Source organism: Chelonia mydas, chromosome 3 (assembly GCF_015237465.2).
Source record: "Chelonia mydas isolate rCheMyd1 chromosome 3, rCheMyd1.pri.v2, whole genome shotgun sequence".
NCBI classification, from domain to species: domain Eukaryota; kingdom Metazoa; phylum Chordata; order Testudines; family Cheloniidae; genus Chelonia; species Chelonia mydas.
Window position 1 is genome coordinate 16691402 of NC_057851.1, and position 18321 is coordinate 16709722.

The 18321-nt window shown below is 43.4% G+C and overlaps 1 protein-coding gene across 12 annotated transcripts in view; it reads left to right on the forward strand.

Annotated features, from left to right (window-relative positions):
* The window catches only part of ITSN2 (intersectin 2), a 125751-nt gene that overhangs the window by 68300 nt on the left and 39130 nt on the right, over positions 1-18321 (forward strand). For all 12 annotated transcript variants that reach the window (XM_043542189.1, XM_037893956.2, XM_043542186.1 and 9 more), the window contains 9 exons: positions 5684-5859; positions 6108-6252; positions 8926-9131; positions 10197-10261; positions 11192-11358; positions 11727-11772; positions 11848-11969; positions 13298-13394; positions 14450-14641. In XM_043542189.1, coding sequence (XP_043398124.1) covers positions 5684-5859; positions 6108-6252; positions 8926-9131; positions 10197-10261; positions 11192-11358; positions 11727-11772; positions 11848-11969; positions 13298-13394; positions 14450-14641 — 1216 coding nt within the window. The remainder of the gene's footprint in view (positions 1-5683; positions 5860-6107; positions 6253-8925; positions 9132-10196; positions 10262-11191; positions 11359-11726; positions 11773-11847; positions 11970-13297; positions 13395-14449; positions 14642-18321) is intronic.

Genomic DNA, 18321 nt, shown 5'->3' on the forward strand with positions numbered 1-18321 from the left:
CACATTTTAGATCGGTTCAAATTTACAGTAATTGCTTCTTTTTAGGAGGGGGTAGTGGGATCGATTTAAGCAATATGCTCCTCTAGGACTGACATGTTATGGAGGAGTCGAGGGCCAAGGACTGGCACTGACTACTATGAAATGCCTAGCTTGGAAATCATTATTGCTGTTATAAACTTTGTGAAACAAATAACAAGAATAAGCTAAATAATCATTGCTTTCCCATCTCTAGTGCAACATTTTGCAGGTATGCATATAAGGCTGCAAAGAAGATTACTATGTTTGCATTGCTATAGGCAAACATTGTCATAGATAAAAGTGTATAAAACAAGATTATTCGTGCTGCTAGAATTATTAAATACCTGACCTGCCTGGTTTGAATAGGTTTGAGAGTTTCTCCCAAGTAATTAAAGATCTGAATAGTGTTCTCTGTTACCTTATCTGCATGGTGGTTCTTCGAGTAGATGCAGATGTGATGTGTGCGCGCCCAGCGCACCGGAGTCAGAGACTTTTGCCTAGCAGTCCCTGTAGAAGGGTGGCTCTCGCACCTTGTGGCTGTGGCCCCTCCCTTGGCTATATGAGGCAGCACTGCTCCAACCCTCTCGGCCTGTGGCTGCAGTCAGAGGTCTGTTTGGTTGTAGTGTCACAACCTCGCATTTAGTGTTAGTCTAGTTTAAACACTGTCCTTCCTGTGGAGGGGCGATCCCCAACAGTGACCCCCACACGCAGTGCTTGCTTTGCCTCGGCAAGGCCCACCTTAAAGAGTGTATATCATTTAAAAAGAGGACTCGGTTGGTGCAGGATCTTTGTCTCACGTAGCACCTGCTTGAACAGGCCATGCAGCCTGATCTGATACCAAGGCCCTCCTCAGGTCAAAGATTGCCCTCAGGCTTGGAGAGTGCTGCCACCCCTTGTTTTGGGGCAGGCGCCTTGCTGAAGAGGCAGAGGAGCCCTTCTCCATTGTCAGCACCGAGGAAGAGGTCTCATAAGACCAATTGGGACTGCTCCAGGTCACAGAGCGACTCTTCTGTTTCCCCCAGGAATAGCACAGACTGGCATAGGACCAGTTCCAGTATGTGCGATAGCATGGATACATCTGACCTTTCCCAGTACTGAGTGGGAAGGACAGAAATCCTGTACCATTGATTCTGGTTCCAGCCTTCGGGTGTCCATTGAGTCCGGTACTGACAAGGTAGATGCCAGTACTGCCTGTGTCCATGTCATCAGGCTACCAGGAAACCACAGACCTCCTCTGCCTTTCGGTCCCAACCTCACCGTTGGTCCAGGACTTCCTAGGGCTGCGCCAACTCTGGCACTTCTGATGGAGTGAGCCACTGAACCTTGGTGTCTGTTGACACTGTGTCCCCCGACACTCTCCTCACTGTGGTGGGGATGGAGCCGGTACTGGAAATGGTGCAGGGGACCTTGGCACCCAGACCCTTTCTGGCCCCACTGCATTTGATGCTGCAACCATTGACAATGACACATTTGGGCACTCTTGGACCACTGTTAGCGTCAGGACCAGTGCTGCCTGTGGCACCAGCATCCTCAGTACGGATGGAACCGTATTAATCGGGAATACCAGTTCCAACTTTGTTCTGGGAGACAAATGAATCGGACCGCCTGTTGACTCCCTTGGGCATCATTCCACCCATACTGCCAAGATTTCGGGGCTCTCATTCCGAGTCAGAGTCGTCATACCCTACCCGATGAACCTCAGGGGCTGCCAGTGGAACAGTATGGCTCCTAAGGTTGGCGTGTGCCCCATGGCTGAGAAAGAGGTCCCTGGCCTGGGCTCTGCTGGCCACCAGTGCTCTATCTGTAACAGTGGCCTTGGACTCAGTGGAATGTTCCTTATTAGCAGAGATACCGCTTTTCATCACATTTGAAGTCAAAGTAACCTGCATGGTCGTAGGTGGCGTCAGATCAACTGCAAGCCCAAGCATCAGCAGTCTGCTCTCTCCTGGGTACATCTTTCCAGGAGTGAAAGCCAGTTTTGGCTCACCTGAGGCCTTGTTGCTGGACAATGCCATGCTGAATGGTTTATCCTCACCTTCTATTCCGGACAACTTTAAGGTGTACCAGGACCTCTTATGCCACATATCCGCATTACTGGGTATCCAGGCAGAGTTCCTCCAAGAGAACACACAAAAACTGGTGGATATTTTACAGCCCGCCGTCCCTGGGAGAGTGGCCATCCTGGTCAGTGATGTGATCCTTGAGTCAGTGAGATCCCTGTGGAGTACATCAGCCTCGGTACTGCCAGCGTCTAAGTGCATGGAAAAGCGCTTCTTTGTTCCCATGGAGGGATTTGAGGGTTCTCTTCTCACCTGGCCCCGAATTCGCTGGACGTAACAGTAGTAAACAGCGGCCCAGCAGGGTTGGTTCAAGTCTACCCCCAAGGACAGAGACTCCAAGCAGTTACATCTTCTGAGCAGGAAGATCTATACCTCATCATCCTTACAGTTTAAGATCACAAATCAACAAGGTTTGATGGCCAAGTATGATTTTCTCAGTTGGTCAGCCATGGCTAAATTTGAGGACCAGTTGCCTAAGGTCTTGTGTGAGGAGTTCTGAGCATTCACTGCGGAAGGCTGCTTGGTGGCCATAATGTTCCTGCAGGCTGTCCTTGACATTGCAGACACTGTGGCCAGGGTTATGGCCTTGGCAGTAACTATGAAGAGGGCCTCCTGGTTGCAAAACTCTGGGATCACTCTGGACGTCCAGCAAGCCATTGAGGACTTGCCCTTTGATGACTAAGTCTTCTTCTCGGACAAGACTAATGGCACTTAGCCCTGGAATCCTTGAAGGAGTGTAATCCTTGGAAGTATACGTGCCGTCCATGCAAAGCCACAGCAGGAGCAACAATATCACCTGCAGAATTCCTTTGTCCAACCTTTCCCCTGAAACAGTGGGACTACCTTAGAAAAAGGGATAGCTCCCACAATAGGAAGCAGTGGGGCTTGGGCTTCAGACAGTCCACATGATCTCCCTTGGCACAGGCTAAGCGCTCATTTTGTCTCCTTTGTCCAGAGCAGTGGTCCAGTCATTACTACATCTCTTCTGTCCCCCACATCACTTTGGGGACAGGTTGACCCGCTTTTACAATGCTTGGATCTCAATTACCTCTGACAGCTAGGTTCTAGACACTGTCAGATCTGGCTACACAATCCATTTCCTCTCCACGCCCACTTCCACATTCCTCTACAGAGATTCCTCTCACGAGACATTGCTCATTGAGCTGTATTTGTAGTTGGGAGCACTGGAACACCAGGGCCACGGTTTTTCTCCCAGAACTTCTTGATACTGAAATATAAGGGCAGGATGAGAACCGTTCTCAACCTTTGTGGCCTCTATAAATTCATCAAGTACGTGAGATCCTGCATGGTCACTCTATTGGCTATCCTTCCTGTCTTGTGTCAGAATGACTGGTTCATTGCTCTGGACCTGCAGGATACTTACTTTCTTGTGATTCTGCTGATCCACAAGAAGTTTCTGTGTTTCGTGGTAGGAGAAAGCCACTTTCAGTATACGGATCTCCCCTATTCTGCCCCCCACGTCTTCACCAAATGCATGACAGTGGTTATGGCCGATCTCAGGAAGAAGGGACTCCACATATTCCTGTACCTCAATGACTGGTTGCCGAAGGGGAGCTCTGGAGAGGAGGTTCTTGCCCACATCGACATCATGTTGAGTTTGCTCGACTGTCAGCACTCATTTTAAACACCGCAAAGTCAACCTTGGCTCCCACTCAAAAAATCAAGTTCCTTGGGGCCCTGTTAGATTCCATGAGGTCGAAGGTGTTCTTACCGACCGACCGCTTCCAGGCAATTCAACAGTTTTGCCTCAGTCTGCAATCTCAGCCTTCCATGACAGTGCATGTGTATCTGAGTCTGTTGCGCCTAATGTCTGTTTGCATGCAGGTGTTCTCTAGGTTGTACCCTCACCCTCTTCAGATGCAGCTCAGGACAGTTTACCACCCTGCCCTGCATTCTCTGGACAGGTCAGTTCGCCTTCTTCCAGCAGTTCTGGATTTCTTCCACTGGTGGGATTTCCCACACGATGCGTGCCATTGGGTACCCTCTGTTTGGCCCTCTCCAACTAAGTCAGTGGTTGCTGACACTTCCCTTCTGGGTGGGTGGGAGGGGAGTGCATCTGGACTCATTAAGGTTGCGGGGTGTGTGGTTGGAACAGGAAGCCTCACTCCATATCAATGTGTTGGAACTTCAGGTCATCCACGATTCATGTTGTGCCTTCCGAGATCACATCACATACTCACCAGCAATGCTACTGTGATGTACTATTTGAAGAAGCAAAGGGGAGCAGGTGCGGTACATTCCAGATTACTCTGCCTAGTGGCGATCGATCTGTGGCACTTTTGCGTTGAGGGAGACATCACCCTGGTAGCAGTCCATTTTCCAGGGGTTCAAAATCATCTCGCAGACTATCTCAGGAGGGTTTTCTCCTTGAGACATGAATGGTCCCTGAAGAAGAGTGTTCGTCAAGTCATCTTTGCAACATGGGATGTCCCTGCGATGAACCTGTTTGTGATGAGGGAAAACACAAAGTGTCAACTGTTCTGCTCTTGAGGGCCTCAGTCCTCTCAGACGCCTTCCACTGCAGCTAGCGGTCAACTCTTCTGTATGCTTTTCCACCTATTTCAGTCATTCCGCAGGTCATCCTCAAGCTAAAAGCAGATGAGCTTGAGCTTGAGGATGTTGCTCCAACATGGATGAAGGAGTGTTGGTTCTCAGATATCCTTGCTCTGTCAATTCAACCTCCCATATAGTTTCCTGTCCATCTCGACCTGCTCAATCAGAACCAAGGCCAAACCCTCCATCTTGCAATTGGCTCCCAGCAGTGCTTGGAGGTTGTCCAACAAGTTCTACTTAACAAAGCAATTTAATCCAGTATTCTGAAATCTCTAAATATTAGACTTTGGTTTTATGGTGTTAAATTACATATTTGCATGAGAGAGGGAAGTAAGAAAGGTATCTGTTAGTTTCAAGATATAATTAGCTGAGCATTCTTTTACTTTTGATACCCCCGTTTAGAAATATGCAACTCTATATATTGGATAATTTCAGATACTCATAAAATATTTTGATTAAAAAACTTCATAGTGTCTAATTTAAGATGTAATCAGTAGATGGAAACATTTGTTTATGTATCTTAGCCAGAAGAAACTTAATCTATATAAAAATTGTTTGAAGCCCCTTTCTTTTACTCTGTGTTTCTACCATGCGTAGCACAATGGAATCCTGATGTTGTTTGGGTCTGAGGTCTTACTAAAACACAAATAATCATGATAGTAATCATAGTAACTTTTCGACAAGCTCCATTAACTTCAGAGGCATGTTATGTCCTCTTTAGCCTTTAAATAAAACAACTGTAAATATCTCTCTAAGGGTGCATTATAATACAAAACCAGCAGTTTATCCTTTTTTCCATTTAAAAAGTAATTGTGCGCTTTATAAGAGCAAATAGCCTTGTTATACAGCTTGGGGCAGTATATTATTAGGCAATGGGATTCTTAGTTTTTTTTAAAAGGCTAAATTTTAAATGGGATGACAGTGCAGATGATGGGGTCTGATCCTTATGGTCACAACTTTTCCAGTTAAATCCACAGAATTGTAGCAGGTGCTGACACAGCAAATATTTTATCTAATGTTTTCGGTTTCAGGTTGATGAGAAAACCGTTGGAGAGCCTGGTTGGCTATATGGGAGCTTTCAAGGTCATTTTGGCTGGTTTCCATGCAGCTATGTAGAAAAAATACCAGAAAGTGAAAAAGCTTTATCTCCTAAAAAGGCCTTACTTCCTCCTACAGTATTTTTGTCTACTACCTCAGCTCCTCCAGAGTAAGTTTATTTATTGACCGTTCTAATTTTGGATAAAGTAAAATGTTATGTAATAGCATTATGGATTACTGTAAATTAGATGCAGAAAATTTATTATAGTGACTATATGAGGAAGAGCTATAATACAGCAAGTTAAACTTTGATCTTCTGAGTTGCACTGGGCAGCACATGCATTTTGCATATGTAAGAAGCAGTAGGTCTTGCTAATGTACTTTCTAAGAAAAATTGTGCTTGTGCTAAATTTGCAGACCACTTTCACCAGGTAGATCAGCAGAAGACACTGATTACCAAAACGTACCTTTCTCAAGCCTAACTGTTAACACAACATGGCAGAAAAAATCCGCTTTTACTCGTACTGTGTCCCCAGGATCTGTTTCTCCTGTTCATGGACAGGTATGTTGGTGAGAATTTTATGTATTTTAGGTTCATGTTAACAATACTGATATACTTTTGTATAGATGAGTTACACTTTTTCTAACAGTTCACTGCCGTGATCTAGACCAAGGGTGGGGAAACTACGGCTCTGCCTGCGAGCCATTTTAAGCCGGCCTGTGAGCTCCCACTGGGGAGCTGAATCGGGGCCGCACCACGCAGTTTAGCCTTGCTCCGGCGCTCCAATCGGGGTGCCAGGTCGGGGGCCACACCATGCAGCTCCCGGAAGCTGCACCATGGCCCTGCTCCGAGGGTCGGGGGCCGCTCCACGCCTAGGAGCCGGAGAAGGGACATGCCACTGCTTCCGGGAGCCGCTTGAGGTAAGTGCTACTTGGAGCCTGCACCCCTGAGCTTCTTCCCCTGCCCCAGCCCTGATCCCCCTCCCACTCTCCAAACCCCTCGATCCCAGCACGGAGCACCCTACTACACCCCAAACACCTCATCCCCAGCCCCACCCCAGAGCCTGCACCCCCAACCAGAGCCCTCACCCCCTCCTGCACCCAAAACCCAATTTTATGAGCATTCATGGCCTGCCGTACAATTTCTATTCCCCGATGTGTCCCTCCGGCCAAAAAGTTTGCCCACCGCTGATCTAAACACAAAGCCAAATTCCTAGTTGGTGTGAGTGGGCATACTTCTATTGCAGTCTGTGGAGCTATGTTAATTTACACTACCTGAGGATCTGGTCTTTAAACTCTTTCTTCTTCTTCGAGTGCTTGTTCATGTCAGTTCCAATCAGGTGTGTGCAGGCGCGCATGCATAACAGCCGGAAGATTTTTCCCCTCGTCAGGTCGACCTGGGTGCCCCCTGGAGTCGCACCTTCATGGCACTCAATATAGAGCCCTGTGACCCCGCCGGCCCATCAGTTCCTTCTTATGACCAGTGACGGTAAGCTGGAACATACTTTAGCTCTTGCCTTGGCAAGCGCCGTTCACAGTGTCCGTTGTATATAGTTCTTGATACCGTTAGTGTTAGTTATCACTACTTGTAGTGTAGATACAGTTAGTGTTAGGTTTTCTTTGGGGTTCCCCTTCCCTCCGCTCCCGGTGTCGTGGTGTGACGCGGTCCCCAGGCTTTAAAACTTGTGAGGCCTGTGGCAAGTACATGCCTAAAAGTGACCCGCACACTTTGTGAGGGGAGAGCCACCAGGAAGACCAGTGCAAGATCTATCGCGAGTTTTGCCCTAGGACTTTGAAAGACAGAGACCAACATCTTAAAGTCCTTTTTACGGAGGCTGCGCTCCGGCCCCAGTCAGACCCTGGATCAGGGGATCCCGCGTCTAGAACCACCTCCTTGGTGCGGAGTGCCCCAGCACCATCTACTGGGGAACCAGTGCTGAGAAAGAACTCATATTGAGACTCTCGGCACTGTCACAGCTACTCCCGTGGACAGGCTTTGGGCAGGCACCAGTCGCAACCACCAGTGCCACAAAAGAAAAGCTGGCTGGAGAGGGGCCGCTCTCCCCCGGCCAAATCCAAGGAGTCGGCCACTGTGAGACCCCAGTGGGGCCACACCACCTCGGCCCCTTGGCCGGCTAGGGTCATGTCGACTCCTGTCCCGGTGGCGGTGCAGTTGAGTCCGGATCCTCCCCACTTGCCGGCCCCAGGAGCCAACAGCTGCAGCTCCCATTGACTGCAGAGGCATTCGCAGCAGCCCAGGACTTGTTGCGCCATTTTCCCCTCCCAGGGGGGATAAATCGCCGGCACTTTCCCATCCCGAGGGGAAAGCAGGCTATGATGTCACAGTGCTCACCATTGGAATGGGTTACCTAGGGAGGTGGTGGAATCTCCTTCCTTAGAGGTTTTTAAGGTCAGGCTTGAGAAAGCCCTGGCTGGGATGATTTAGTTGGGGATTAGGTCCTGCTTTGAGTAGGGGGTTGGACTAGATGACCTCCTGAGGTCCCTTCCAACCCTGATGTTCTATGATTCCATGAGAGGGTGGCGGGTCGGCAGGCTCTATATTGAGTGACATGAAGGCACAACTCCAGGGATGCTGCTAGGGGAAAAATCTTCCGGCTCCCATGCACGCGCGCACACACCTGGTTGGAATGGAGTGAACAACACATCTCGAAGAACAACAGTTACGAGAAGGTAAGTAACCACTTTTTTCTTTCACTATATTGTGTTACTCTGGGTTAATTTCTTTCAACTTTGGGATTTTGTAAGGATAGCAGCTGCAATGTGTGGAGGAACCTAACAGGTAAGCATGTGTTTATCTCATCAGTTTGGGCCTCAAGATGATCTTTCAGATTTCCCTACCTAGCCATTTGGGGACTACTGTTTCCTTTCTTTTTCTACCAAAAGGTATATTTTACCTCCAGGCAGAAGACTACCAATGTGTGGGCCCTTCCAGAGTTACTCTTAAAAGCGTATATTTTTGCTGACACTGCAGCCAACATTGTTTTGTAGAACCAGATACATGTCTAAGATATTTCTAACTTAATTGGCGAGTAGGGAGCAGAGTCCAGAGACCACTCCGGAGTCCATATGGCAGTGCAAAATGCTGTGGTCAAGACAGCATTCATTCAACTGGCATTTAGGAGTGAACGCACCTAGAGTACAAGAGGCGATTTTTGAAACTTGCATAAGTAATAGGTACTAAAGCTGATTAACATCTGTATTTTTACTTGAACAGGGACAAGCTGTGGAGAATTTAAAAGCACAGGCACTTTGCTCTTGGACTGCAAAAAAAGATAACCACTTGAACTTTTCGAAAAACGATATAATTACTGTGCTGGAGAAGCAGGAAAACTGGTGGTTTGGAGAGGTGCATGGAGGAAGGGGATGGTTTCCTAAATCCTATGTCAAGATCTTGCCTGGAAATGAAAACAAACGAGAGGAGTAAGTGAGACTGTTGGTATTTTTGTATTCAACAGCTGAAAATAGAGTGAAAAACATGGGGATACTTTAAATTATGGGAACTAAATAGCATGTATGACCTGCACCATGCCATCATGGGCTGTAATTTTAATCAGCTTTCACAAGCTAAGTAATGTTGGGCCTGTTCAGTAAATGTTAGATCTTTCAAGCTGGGTGCGAGAAAAAAGGGGTGTGTGGTTATTCAACAGGTGACATGCCGCTTCCTCTTGATTCAGTATCTCAGCATGGTGCTGGCACTCCGCTGCTGGAGGTGTTAACTTTTAGATGACGTACAAAATTGAGAATTCTTTGCCATTAATGATTATACACTCCCGTGGCACATCTTGTAGAAATAGTGGTGTTTTTCCTAGCTGTCAAAAGTAGTGCCAGACTATCCTAGTATTGAAGCTAACGGTTCAGTTAATTGCTGAAAATCTGAGTAGTGCTGCTGCCACGGAATGGCTGCTTCATTCCAACCTAGAGATGATTACGGGTTGGTGGTTGAAGTGATCTTTGCACATACATGACTTAAAGTTTTTTGTGATTTTCTAGAATAAGGCGAATTTTAAATAAATGTCAAGTTGTTACACCTAAAATAAAGATTTTGTATGTCTTGATCACCACAATTTGTGACTGTGTTTTCCAAACCCTGTAGCTTAAATTAGGAGTCTTCCATATGATTAATTGAAGTCATATTTTTTGCTCTTAGGGTAAACCTTTCTTGATCCCCAATAAATTTTTAATTGTTTAGCTTTTGCTAATAATTAATGTTATTGCAGAATTTCTGATATTCCTTAGTCATGACCTATATAATATTTAGGAGATATTGCAGTAATGTGAGTGACCACTTGCAACAACTTAATTAAAAAATGTAATGGGGACAACAGCATAGTAATATATACCAATTGAGAATGAAATAATGCTTGGCTGCAATTTTTTTGTCGCTCAAAGAATAGGAAAATTACACTGTACTAAATCTTTATTACTAATTGAAGAACGTTTTGTTAAACCAGCCAGACTAAATCACTTGGATCTTTATGTTTGCAGACCCGAAACTATTTATGCAGCTGTAAACAAGAAGCCTAGTACACCATCTTATACAATTGGAGAGGGTAAGCATGCAATTACAATGTCAGTTATGAAATTATATAACTAATTTCTGTTTAATAGCATGTAAATTAATAATGGATATGCGTAGAATTATACCTTGATCAGGTCTGTGACTGTTATAGAGATCTGATACAGTCACAAGTGCTTTTTAGATTCCTAAGTGTACCGTTTTTTTTCCTTTTATGTATTTAAGTGGAGAAAGTATAAGTTCAAATGGGAAAAATAATTTGTGAGAGACCATCTCTGAACTTTTAAATTTGATCTGTATTTACCCATTTTCCCACCCTTCCAGACTATATAGAATGTGTGTAGACTCTGCTTAGAAAAGTCACTTGGGCTTTTGATCTCTACCATGATAATCAGATATTATGCAGTTCACCATGCGTATGGAGTATTTCTTCTTATGGCTTTTCTGAATTTAAATGATTGTGCTGAAGTGTGGGTCCAAGCTGAAATCTCTCATATATAACAATTCTTAAACTGTGGTCTGTGGACCACTGATCATCCATAGAGCGGTCGCTGTTCACATGGTACTAACTCTCCTCATTTCCATCTGTTAAATCACATTCAGACACTACAAATGTATTACTTTTCCTTGTAAGCAGTTACCTGTGGTTGCTACATTTGTCACAGAAATGTTATGTGCATGCACATCCGAGAGAGAGTCTGCACAATTGCAAATGGGAGGAGAGATGATGGATGCAATTTAAGTGAGAGGGAAGGTTGGTCCATACTATGAAGTTGATTGAGCAACCCTTATATGAGAGGTTTTTTAAAAAGTGACTAGCATGCCTCATGTTGTATTTACTGTATTAGGGTTTTGATAAAATTCAATTTAGTTTCAGCTGTAATCAAGAGAGGCCAAACACTTTTTCACTGTAACTAATGCAGTTTCTTTCTTTCTCTCTCTCTCTCTCTCTGTGGTTGAACAGAGTATGTTGCACTCTATTCCTATACGAGCTCTGAACCTGGTGATTTGACTTTTGCTGAAGGAGAAGAAATACTAGTCACTCAGAAAGATGGAGAATGGTGGACAGGAAGCATTGCTGACAAAACTGGCATCTTTCCATCAAACTATGTCAAACCTAAGGATCAAGATGTGAGTTTTTGTCTTGGGTTTTGTTACTTAAAGCAAGAAGATTTTATTTTTGTCTGTATAAGTTTACTGTATTTTGCTAGAATTCTGACGTTAAAAAAACCAACAAGTTACACTTTATGTCTTGTATATAGGTAGTATGTTCACATTCTAAAATTTGGGCATTAAATTGTAGCTCTCTGGTGGTGTATCGGGCATAAATGCTTAGGTCAAGAAAGCGATTTGCCTTTTTTCAAACCATTATGCTTGGTAAAGGGAAAAAATTCAGAAAAAATGTTATTTGTGGCAAAAGAAGAATATTAAAAAAAGAAAGTTGCGGTAAATTCTGCTGTTAGCACTGCAAATTAAAATCTTGTACCTTTTGATTGTAGGGTTCTGGTACTGCTGGCAGAACTGGGACACTAAATAAGAAACCTGGTGAGTCTGATGTAACTTACAAACCTTTAGCTTATTGTATTTGTTCATTATTCACCGGTCTTTTTTTTATTGCAGAGATTGCCCAGGTGACTACAGCGTATGCTGCATCAGGGACAGAACAGCTTAGTCTGGCTCCAGGACAGCTGATACTTATTCTGAAGAAAAACCCTAGTGGATGGTGGCAAGGAGAGTTACAGGTAATTAAAGGAAAAAATAATCTTCACAGAATGAATAATGAGAGCAATTTTTGTGATTTAATTTAAAAAGTGAGAAGCTCTTAAGTTCTTTTTGCCATATATAAACTGTACTTGAACATCACATAAAACCTATATTGCTGGGCCTGTTTCTGTCACAGAAAATCAATGTTTGTAACCCTGGCAGAATGTAGGGGTTCAGTATTGGCAATTAATAAAAAGTAGTAATTAGTGTCAGAAGAACCACTTAACTAATAAAACAGTGCTAACTTTGTTAAAATATTAAATGGTAACAATCCTCTGATGAAATAGTAGGACCTCTTAAAAGCAGGAGGGAAATTAGTACAGGATATTCTAATTCCTTGCATTCACAGAGCATTTTTCAGTCAGAAAGCTCTGAACGCAAACTTCATAAACTACCTACAGTAGTAATTTCAAAAAGTAAAGTATCATTTTAACATCATTTTTACAGGTCTTGGGAGCTACTGGCAATCGAAAAGTTAATATATAATCTGTGCAAGGAAATATATAGGAAATTAGTAGTAGTTTGCATTTTATTAGAAAAGGAGTTTTGGCTGTGTTTCAGGATGGAACCCCAGAGGGAGGAGGAAAGGAGATGAAAACTGAGATGGCCAGTTGTCAGGCCTTGCTTGGTTGAATTTCATATTTTATTGCAGTAACTGAATATTTTTCCATATTTTGTATTACAGTAGCATTGCTTGTACACACTTACAACATGTTGTGAGAAAAGCTGTCAAGATGTAGGCATATTACCTCTGAGATTTTCTGCTCATACTATAACCTTTCTGTTTTTTACAGAAAAAGTGAAGGTAAAAAAAAAGTCAAGAATCCACTATACAAGCTTTCTTTTTAGATAACAATCACTCTGTCTTATCTGATAGAAAGTGATGCTAAATTCGTAGGCCAAGATTTTCAAAAGTGGCTAGTGACATCGGATGCCTCCATTTTTGAGTGCCCAGTCTGAGACACTTTATAGGGGCTCTACTTTCAGAGGTAAGTGCTCAGCACTTTTTGAAAATTAGGCCCCTGTAAGCTGTCTCAAGTGGAGCATCCAAAATTACTAATCACTTTTGAAAATTTTGACTGTGAACTTTCCACTCACTCAGTTGAGCAAATTACAGTGCAGCCATACTCAAATATGCTTTTAGTAATAAATGTAAACCAAATTTTGTCTTGTAGATCCATTCAGTGCTTAATAACTTTGTAGGCAGGTTTTTTGTGACTCTTAGTTGAGAAGCTGTGTGGGTGGGGTGCTCATTACAATCCACTGGTCAGTTGTCTATTTAATTCTAAAACATATTTTTTTATAGGCAAGAGGGAAAAAGAGGCAGAAAGGATGGTTTCCTGCCAATCATGTTAAATTGTTAGGTCCAAGCAGTGAGAGAACTACTCCTGCTGCTCTCTCAGGTAGGAAAATAATCTCATTTATATTAAATTTGGAATAATTGTATGTAATTCTTTCCTTTACACTAAGTAACAGTCAGTGTTTAGTGTAATAGTCTGATTAATTGCCACCTATTACCCTTGTGATGCAGTCAGTATTGGGGACCATTGTACCAGGCTCTGAACAGACACAGGAGAGGACAGTCTCTGTCCCAAGGAACATACAGTCTGTCAAACAACTTTTTCATCAAAAAACAGTGCTGTCTGTGGCTCCTGGAATGTGCCATCTTCTGTTATGGCTTATTGCACTGAGAATACACCCTTTGTTTCTGTCCTACAGACTGCGTCCATGCACATCCTGCTTACACATGGCAGCAAGACTTCTGGGAACTTTGCTGTTATTGACAATACCCCTACAACTGTGTGCTATGCTGCTTCTAAGGGTGGGCAGATGTAGCCTTGACTCCACATGGATTTTTGATTGGCTGTGTAGGTCTTGATGAGAACAGCTTTCCCTGGTTCCACTTCCTCAAAGTCTGCAAATACCCTACCTTCTGCTGTGTTTGTACAAGAGTTCCACAGGCATCCATGATCGAAACCTCTCTCTGAGGCTTAGTTTTTTATACATTTTTGGTACACACAGACCTTTTTCTCACACACAAATATCCACTATAAAATAATTAATCTGTTTCTCTGACAGGCTGCGCAGAAAGGGGGAGAAAGATGTTTCACTTATTTTTATGTTTGAATATTTGGAAGGTGAACAGATGCTATGGTTATGGGAACCATCTAACTACCCAAGTAGATGGAATTGTAAAGTTGGGAACTAGAGAGAAAAACTGACCAAAGTTAATTTAATCTATCGCTGACCACATTATTAATAAAAGAGGAAGACAGGGCTGTCAAACTGTACTCCCACGTCAAGATAAAATCTTCTGGGGTTGATTTTTTTGGTTTGTCCTTGAAAATGGTTTTAGTCTCATAGATATTTTCTGTGGGCTTTATGCAGTCTTAACTCTGACTTACCTTATACTAGAAGTTGTGCTAACCCTTGTTGTGAATATTCTTTTTCTTCCTAGTATGTCAAGTAATAGCAATGTATGATTATGCGGCAAACAATGAAGATGAGCTCACTTTCTCCAAGGGGCAGATCATTAATGTACTGAGCAAAGATGATGCAGATTGGTGGCAAGGAGAAATCAGTGGTGTGACAGGTCTCTTTCCTTCAAACTATGTGAAGATGACCACAGACTCTGATCCAAGCCAACAGTGTAAGAAATAATTTTTGAAAGAATTTTGCATTGCATTTCTAAGATTTAACATTCAATTATTGTGTTTAGAACTATTTTGTGCTTAGAACTAGGAGCCGTAGGACTTCTAATCGGTGTGTAAGTACATCAGAACTTCACTCTTCCACTTGACAAATCTACACTAAAATATTGTCACTCCATTTTTTCAGCCAAGGTTTAGTAGCAGCAGTGCTGCTGTGAGGCCCCTAAACAAACATTACACCTGTGATGTATTAACCTTGCTTTTAAATTGTTCACAGTATTTTTTAATTAGCAATGAGTCTCTCAGTCAGTGCAGATGTACTTGTTCTACTGTATTTTATTATTTTTCTTTCTTTGGATTTCTACAAAATATGAAAAACACTTATCATAAGACTTTAGGCAGCTTTGGAATACATTAAAAGTACATACCAACTTAAAAAAATAAACATAAGCACAGCAGTTTCCCCAAACTATAAAAAGGAAAGAAAAAGATCCCCACCCTAACCAGTGAATCCCAGCTTACAATATATCTATCCCAACCCTCAAATCATCCTTGCTTCTTCAAAATCCTGAGAAAGAGATGGGCTTTGCAGCACGTCCTCAAGATCAACAAATGTGGATTATCTGGGGGCAAGCTGGAGACTGAATTCTAGTACAAATTTGTGTAGTTAATGTGAAGGATACATGTTACTTTCTCTTTCTAACATACAAGCACTGTGAAAGTTCTGTCTTTGGCCTCTCATTCCAGTGCTAGGTCACTACAGTTTTCACTCCCTCAGCCTTTCATCTTGGGTCAGGGACAGCATGATAAAATCAGTTTTGTCATCTGAACCCAAGGCATTAATGGCTTGGGACAAACCTTAATGGCTTTGTGACGCTTCCCGGGGTACTTTACTATCACTGCCCTTAGCGTGAGGAAGTCTTGCCTGTGTCTGTTGGGGAGTCAGCTCACCAGCTCGACTAGCCATGGGCAACACAAGCACTGCCTCTACATCTTGCAGGCTCTGCTGTTTCTCTGCCAGTTAACTATTGTTATACTCCCAACCGTCAAGCCTTCCAAGTATCTCCCAGGAATGGGCAGGTCCTGGTCTACTGGACACTCAGTGTTCACAAACTCATTGCTTCCGAGGAAACGGCAAACCCCAGCTCACCACTTCCCCCTCAGATTACTGCTCCACTGAACACATAGCACTTATACTTGATTTCACTGTAAACATATCTAAGTGTATTTAACAAAGCATAAAGATTCAAGTAATAGCAACAAGAAGTATTGAAAATAAACGGTTATATGTAAAACAAAATCATAATGTGCATTTAGAGCCTAGACTTAATTAACAAGATACTATCATGTCTTGTAGAGTATTGCTCACCCAAAATCCTTGCTGCATTTACAGCCAGAATGGGCCGTGGGTCGTCCGTCCGTCCGTCGTCGTTCCCCCCCCCCCCCCCGTCCCGTCCCCCCCCCAGTATTAGCTCATCTTAAGTGATCACTCTCCTTACAGTGTGTATGATAACACCCATTGTTTCATGTTCTTTGTGTATATAAATCTCCCCACTGTATTTTCCACTGAATGCATCCGATGAAGTGAGCTGTGGCTCACGAAAGCTTATGCTCAGATAAATTTCTTAGTCTCTAAGGTGCCACAAGTACTCCTTTTCTTTTTGCGAATACAGACTAACACGGCTGCTACTCTGAAACCTTTCATGAGACAGACACTCTGTCAGCTTACCTCCTAGGCAAAGGACCTTGTTTGTTTCCTTGTGCCCCCAGATATATCCTTACAATTCCTTGTCGTTAGTCATAAACAGGACACCCCAAGCTGTTTGTTTCATGCTGTGAATTTCCTCGCTTGTCGATTTTGCAATCTCTTCTTTTTCCTTTTGTGCAGTATGCAAATAGGCCTACAGCGTGAGGCATACAATACACAAATGACAAGACAGTGGGACAGGTATCTGCTGCCTCCTGCCTGAAAGGAACATTTCTGAAGTATGCCACCTCTTGGTGATCTGCCTTAATTCCAGGACCTTAAGAACATAATTTCCCATATAGATACCTAACTCCTTAAGTATTATCTGTACATACGTTTTGGAATGATTATGATGACCAGTGGGCTACTGGCTGTTAGTAGTGACTTTGCATGCCACCCTTTGGAGATCTATTATGCAGATATCTGACCAAGAGGATCTCTGTAAAACTCTGTGCAGCCCCCCCGGGCCACCTGCTAGTTGGCACCAGGAGGTCCTGCGTCACAGCTTTTAATTTCTCTTTTACATACCAGGCCCTAGCTCTTCAGTTAATTCCATTCTTCTCTTGATCGGGCAGCAGATGTTGCTGTAAAATGGCAAAAGTAAAGTAAACTTTCTCATAGACTCATAGATATTAAGGTCAGAAGGGACCATTATGATCATCTAGTCTGACCTCCTGCACAATGCAGGCCACAGAATCTCACCCACCCACTCTTGCAATAAACCTCTCAGCTATGTCTGAGCTATTGAAGTCCTTAAATCATGGTTTAAAGACTTCAGGGTGCAGAGAATCCTCCAGCAAGTGACCCGTGCCCCATGCTACAGAGGAAAGCGAAAAACCCCCAGGGCCTCTTCCAATCTGCTCTGGAGGAGAATTCCTTCCCAACAGCAAATATGGCGATCAGCTGAACCCTGAGCATGTGGGCAAGATTCACCAGCCAGATACCCAGGAAAGAATTCTCTGTAGTAACTCAGATCCCACCCCATCTAATATCCCACCACAGGCCATTGGGCCTATTTACCATGAATAGTTGAAGATCAATTAATTGCCAAAAATCATGTTATCCCATCATACCCATCTCCTCCATAAACTTATCAAGTTTAATCTTGAAGCCAGATAGGTCTTTTGTCCCCACTGCTTCCCTTGGAAGGCTGTTCCAGAATTTCACTCCTCTGATGGTTCCTCCTTTTGGTTCCTCCTTTGTCTAATTTCAAGTCTAAACTTCCTGATGGCTAGTTTATATCCATTTGTTCTTGTGTCACATTGGTACTGAGTTTAAATAATTCCTCTCCCTCTCTGGTATTTATCCCTCTGATATATTTATAGAGAGCAATCATATCTCCCCTCAGCCGTCTTTTGGTTAGGCTAAACAAGCCAAGCCCCTTGAGTCTCCTTTCATAAGACAGGTTTTCCATTCCTCGGATCATCTTAGTAGCCCTTCTCTGTACCTGTTCCAGTTTGAATTCATCCTTCTTAATCATGGGAGACCAGAACTGCACACAGTATTCCAGATGAGGTCTCACCAGTGCCTTGTATAACAGTACTAACACCTTCTTATCACTACTGGAAATACCTCACCTTTCCCTTCTGAGGTTGCAAGCGCTACCATTTGTAGTTGTCCCAGCATAGAAAAAGCATTCAGAATTCAGAATGGATCTATATCTTAATAGCACATAGTATAAACTGATTTAAATAGATACAGGTTCGGCATTAACCTGGTGCTTTGAGAGTTTTTTGTTTGGATACAGACAGAATCCCACCGAATTGCTAAACTACTTCGGGGCATTTGTAAAACCAGAGTCCTGACCACTTGTGACCATTAAAAATTCCGAGGAATATCCCAAAAGGATAGAAATGTTAGCCCAAGTGTCCCGATTATGTTTCAGTTTAGATAAATGCTTTTGACTTACCTGAATTCCATGTCCCTTTCAGC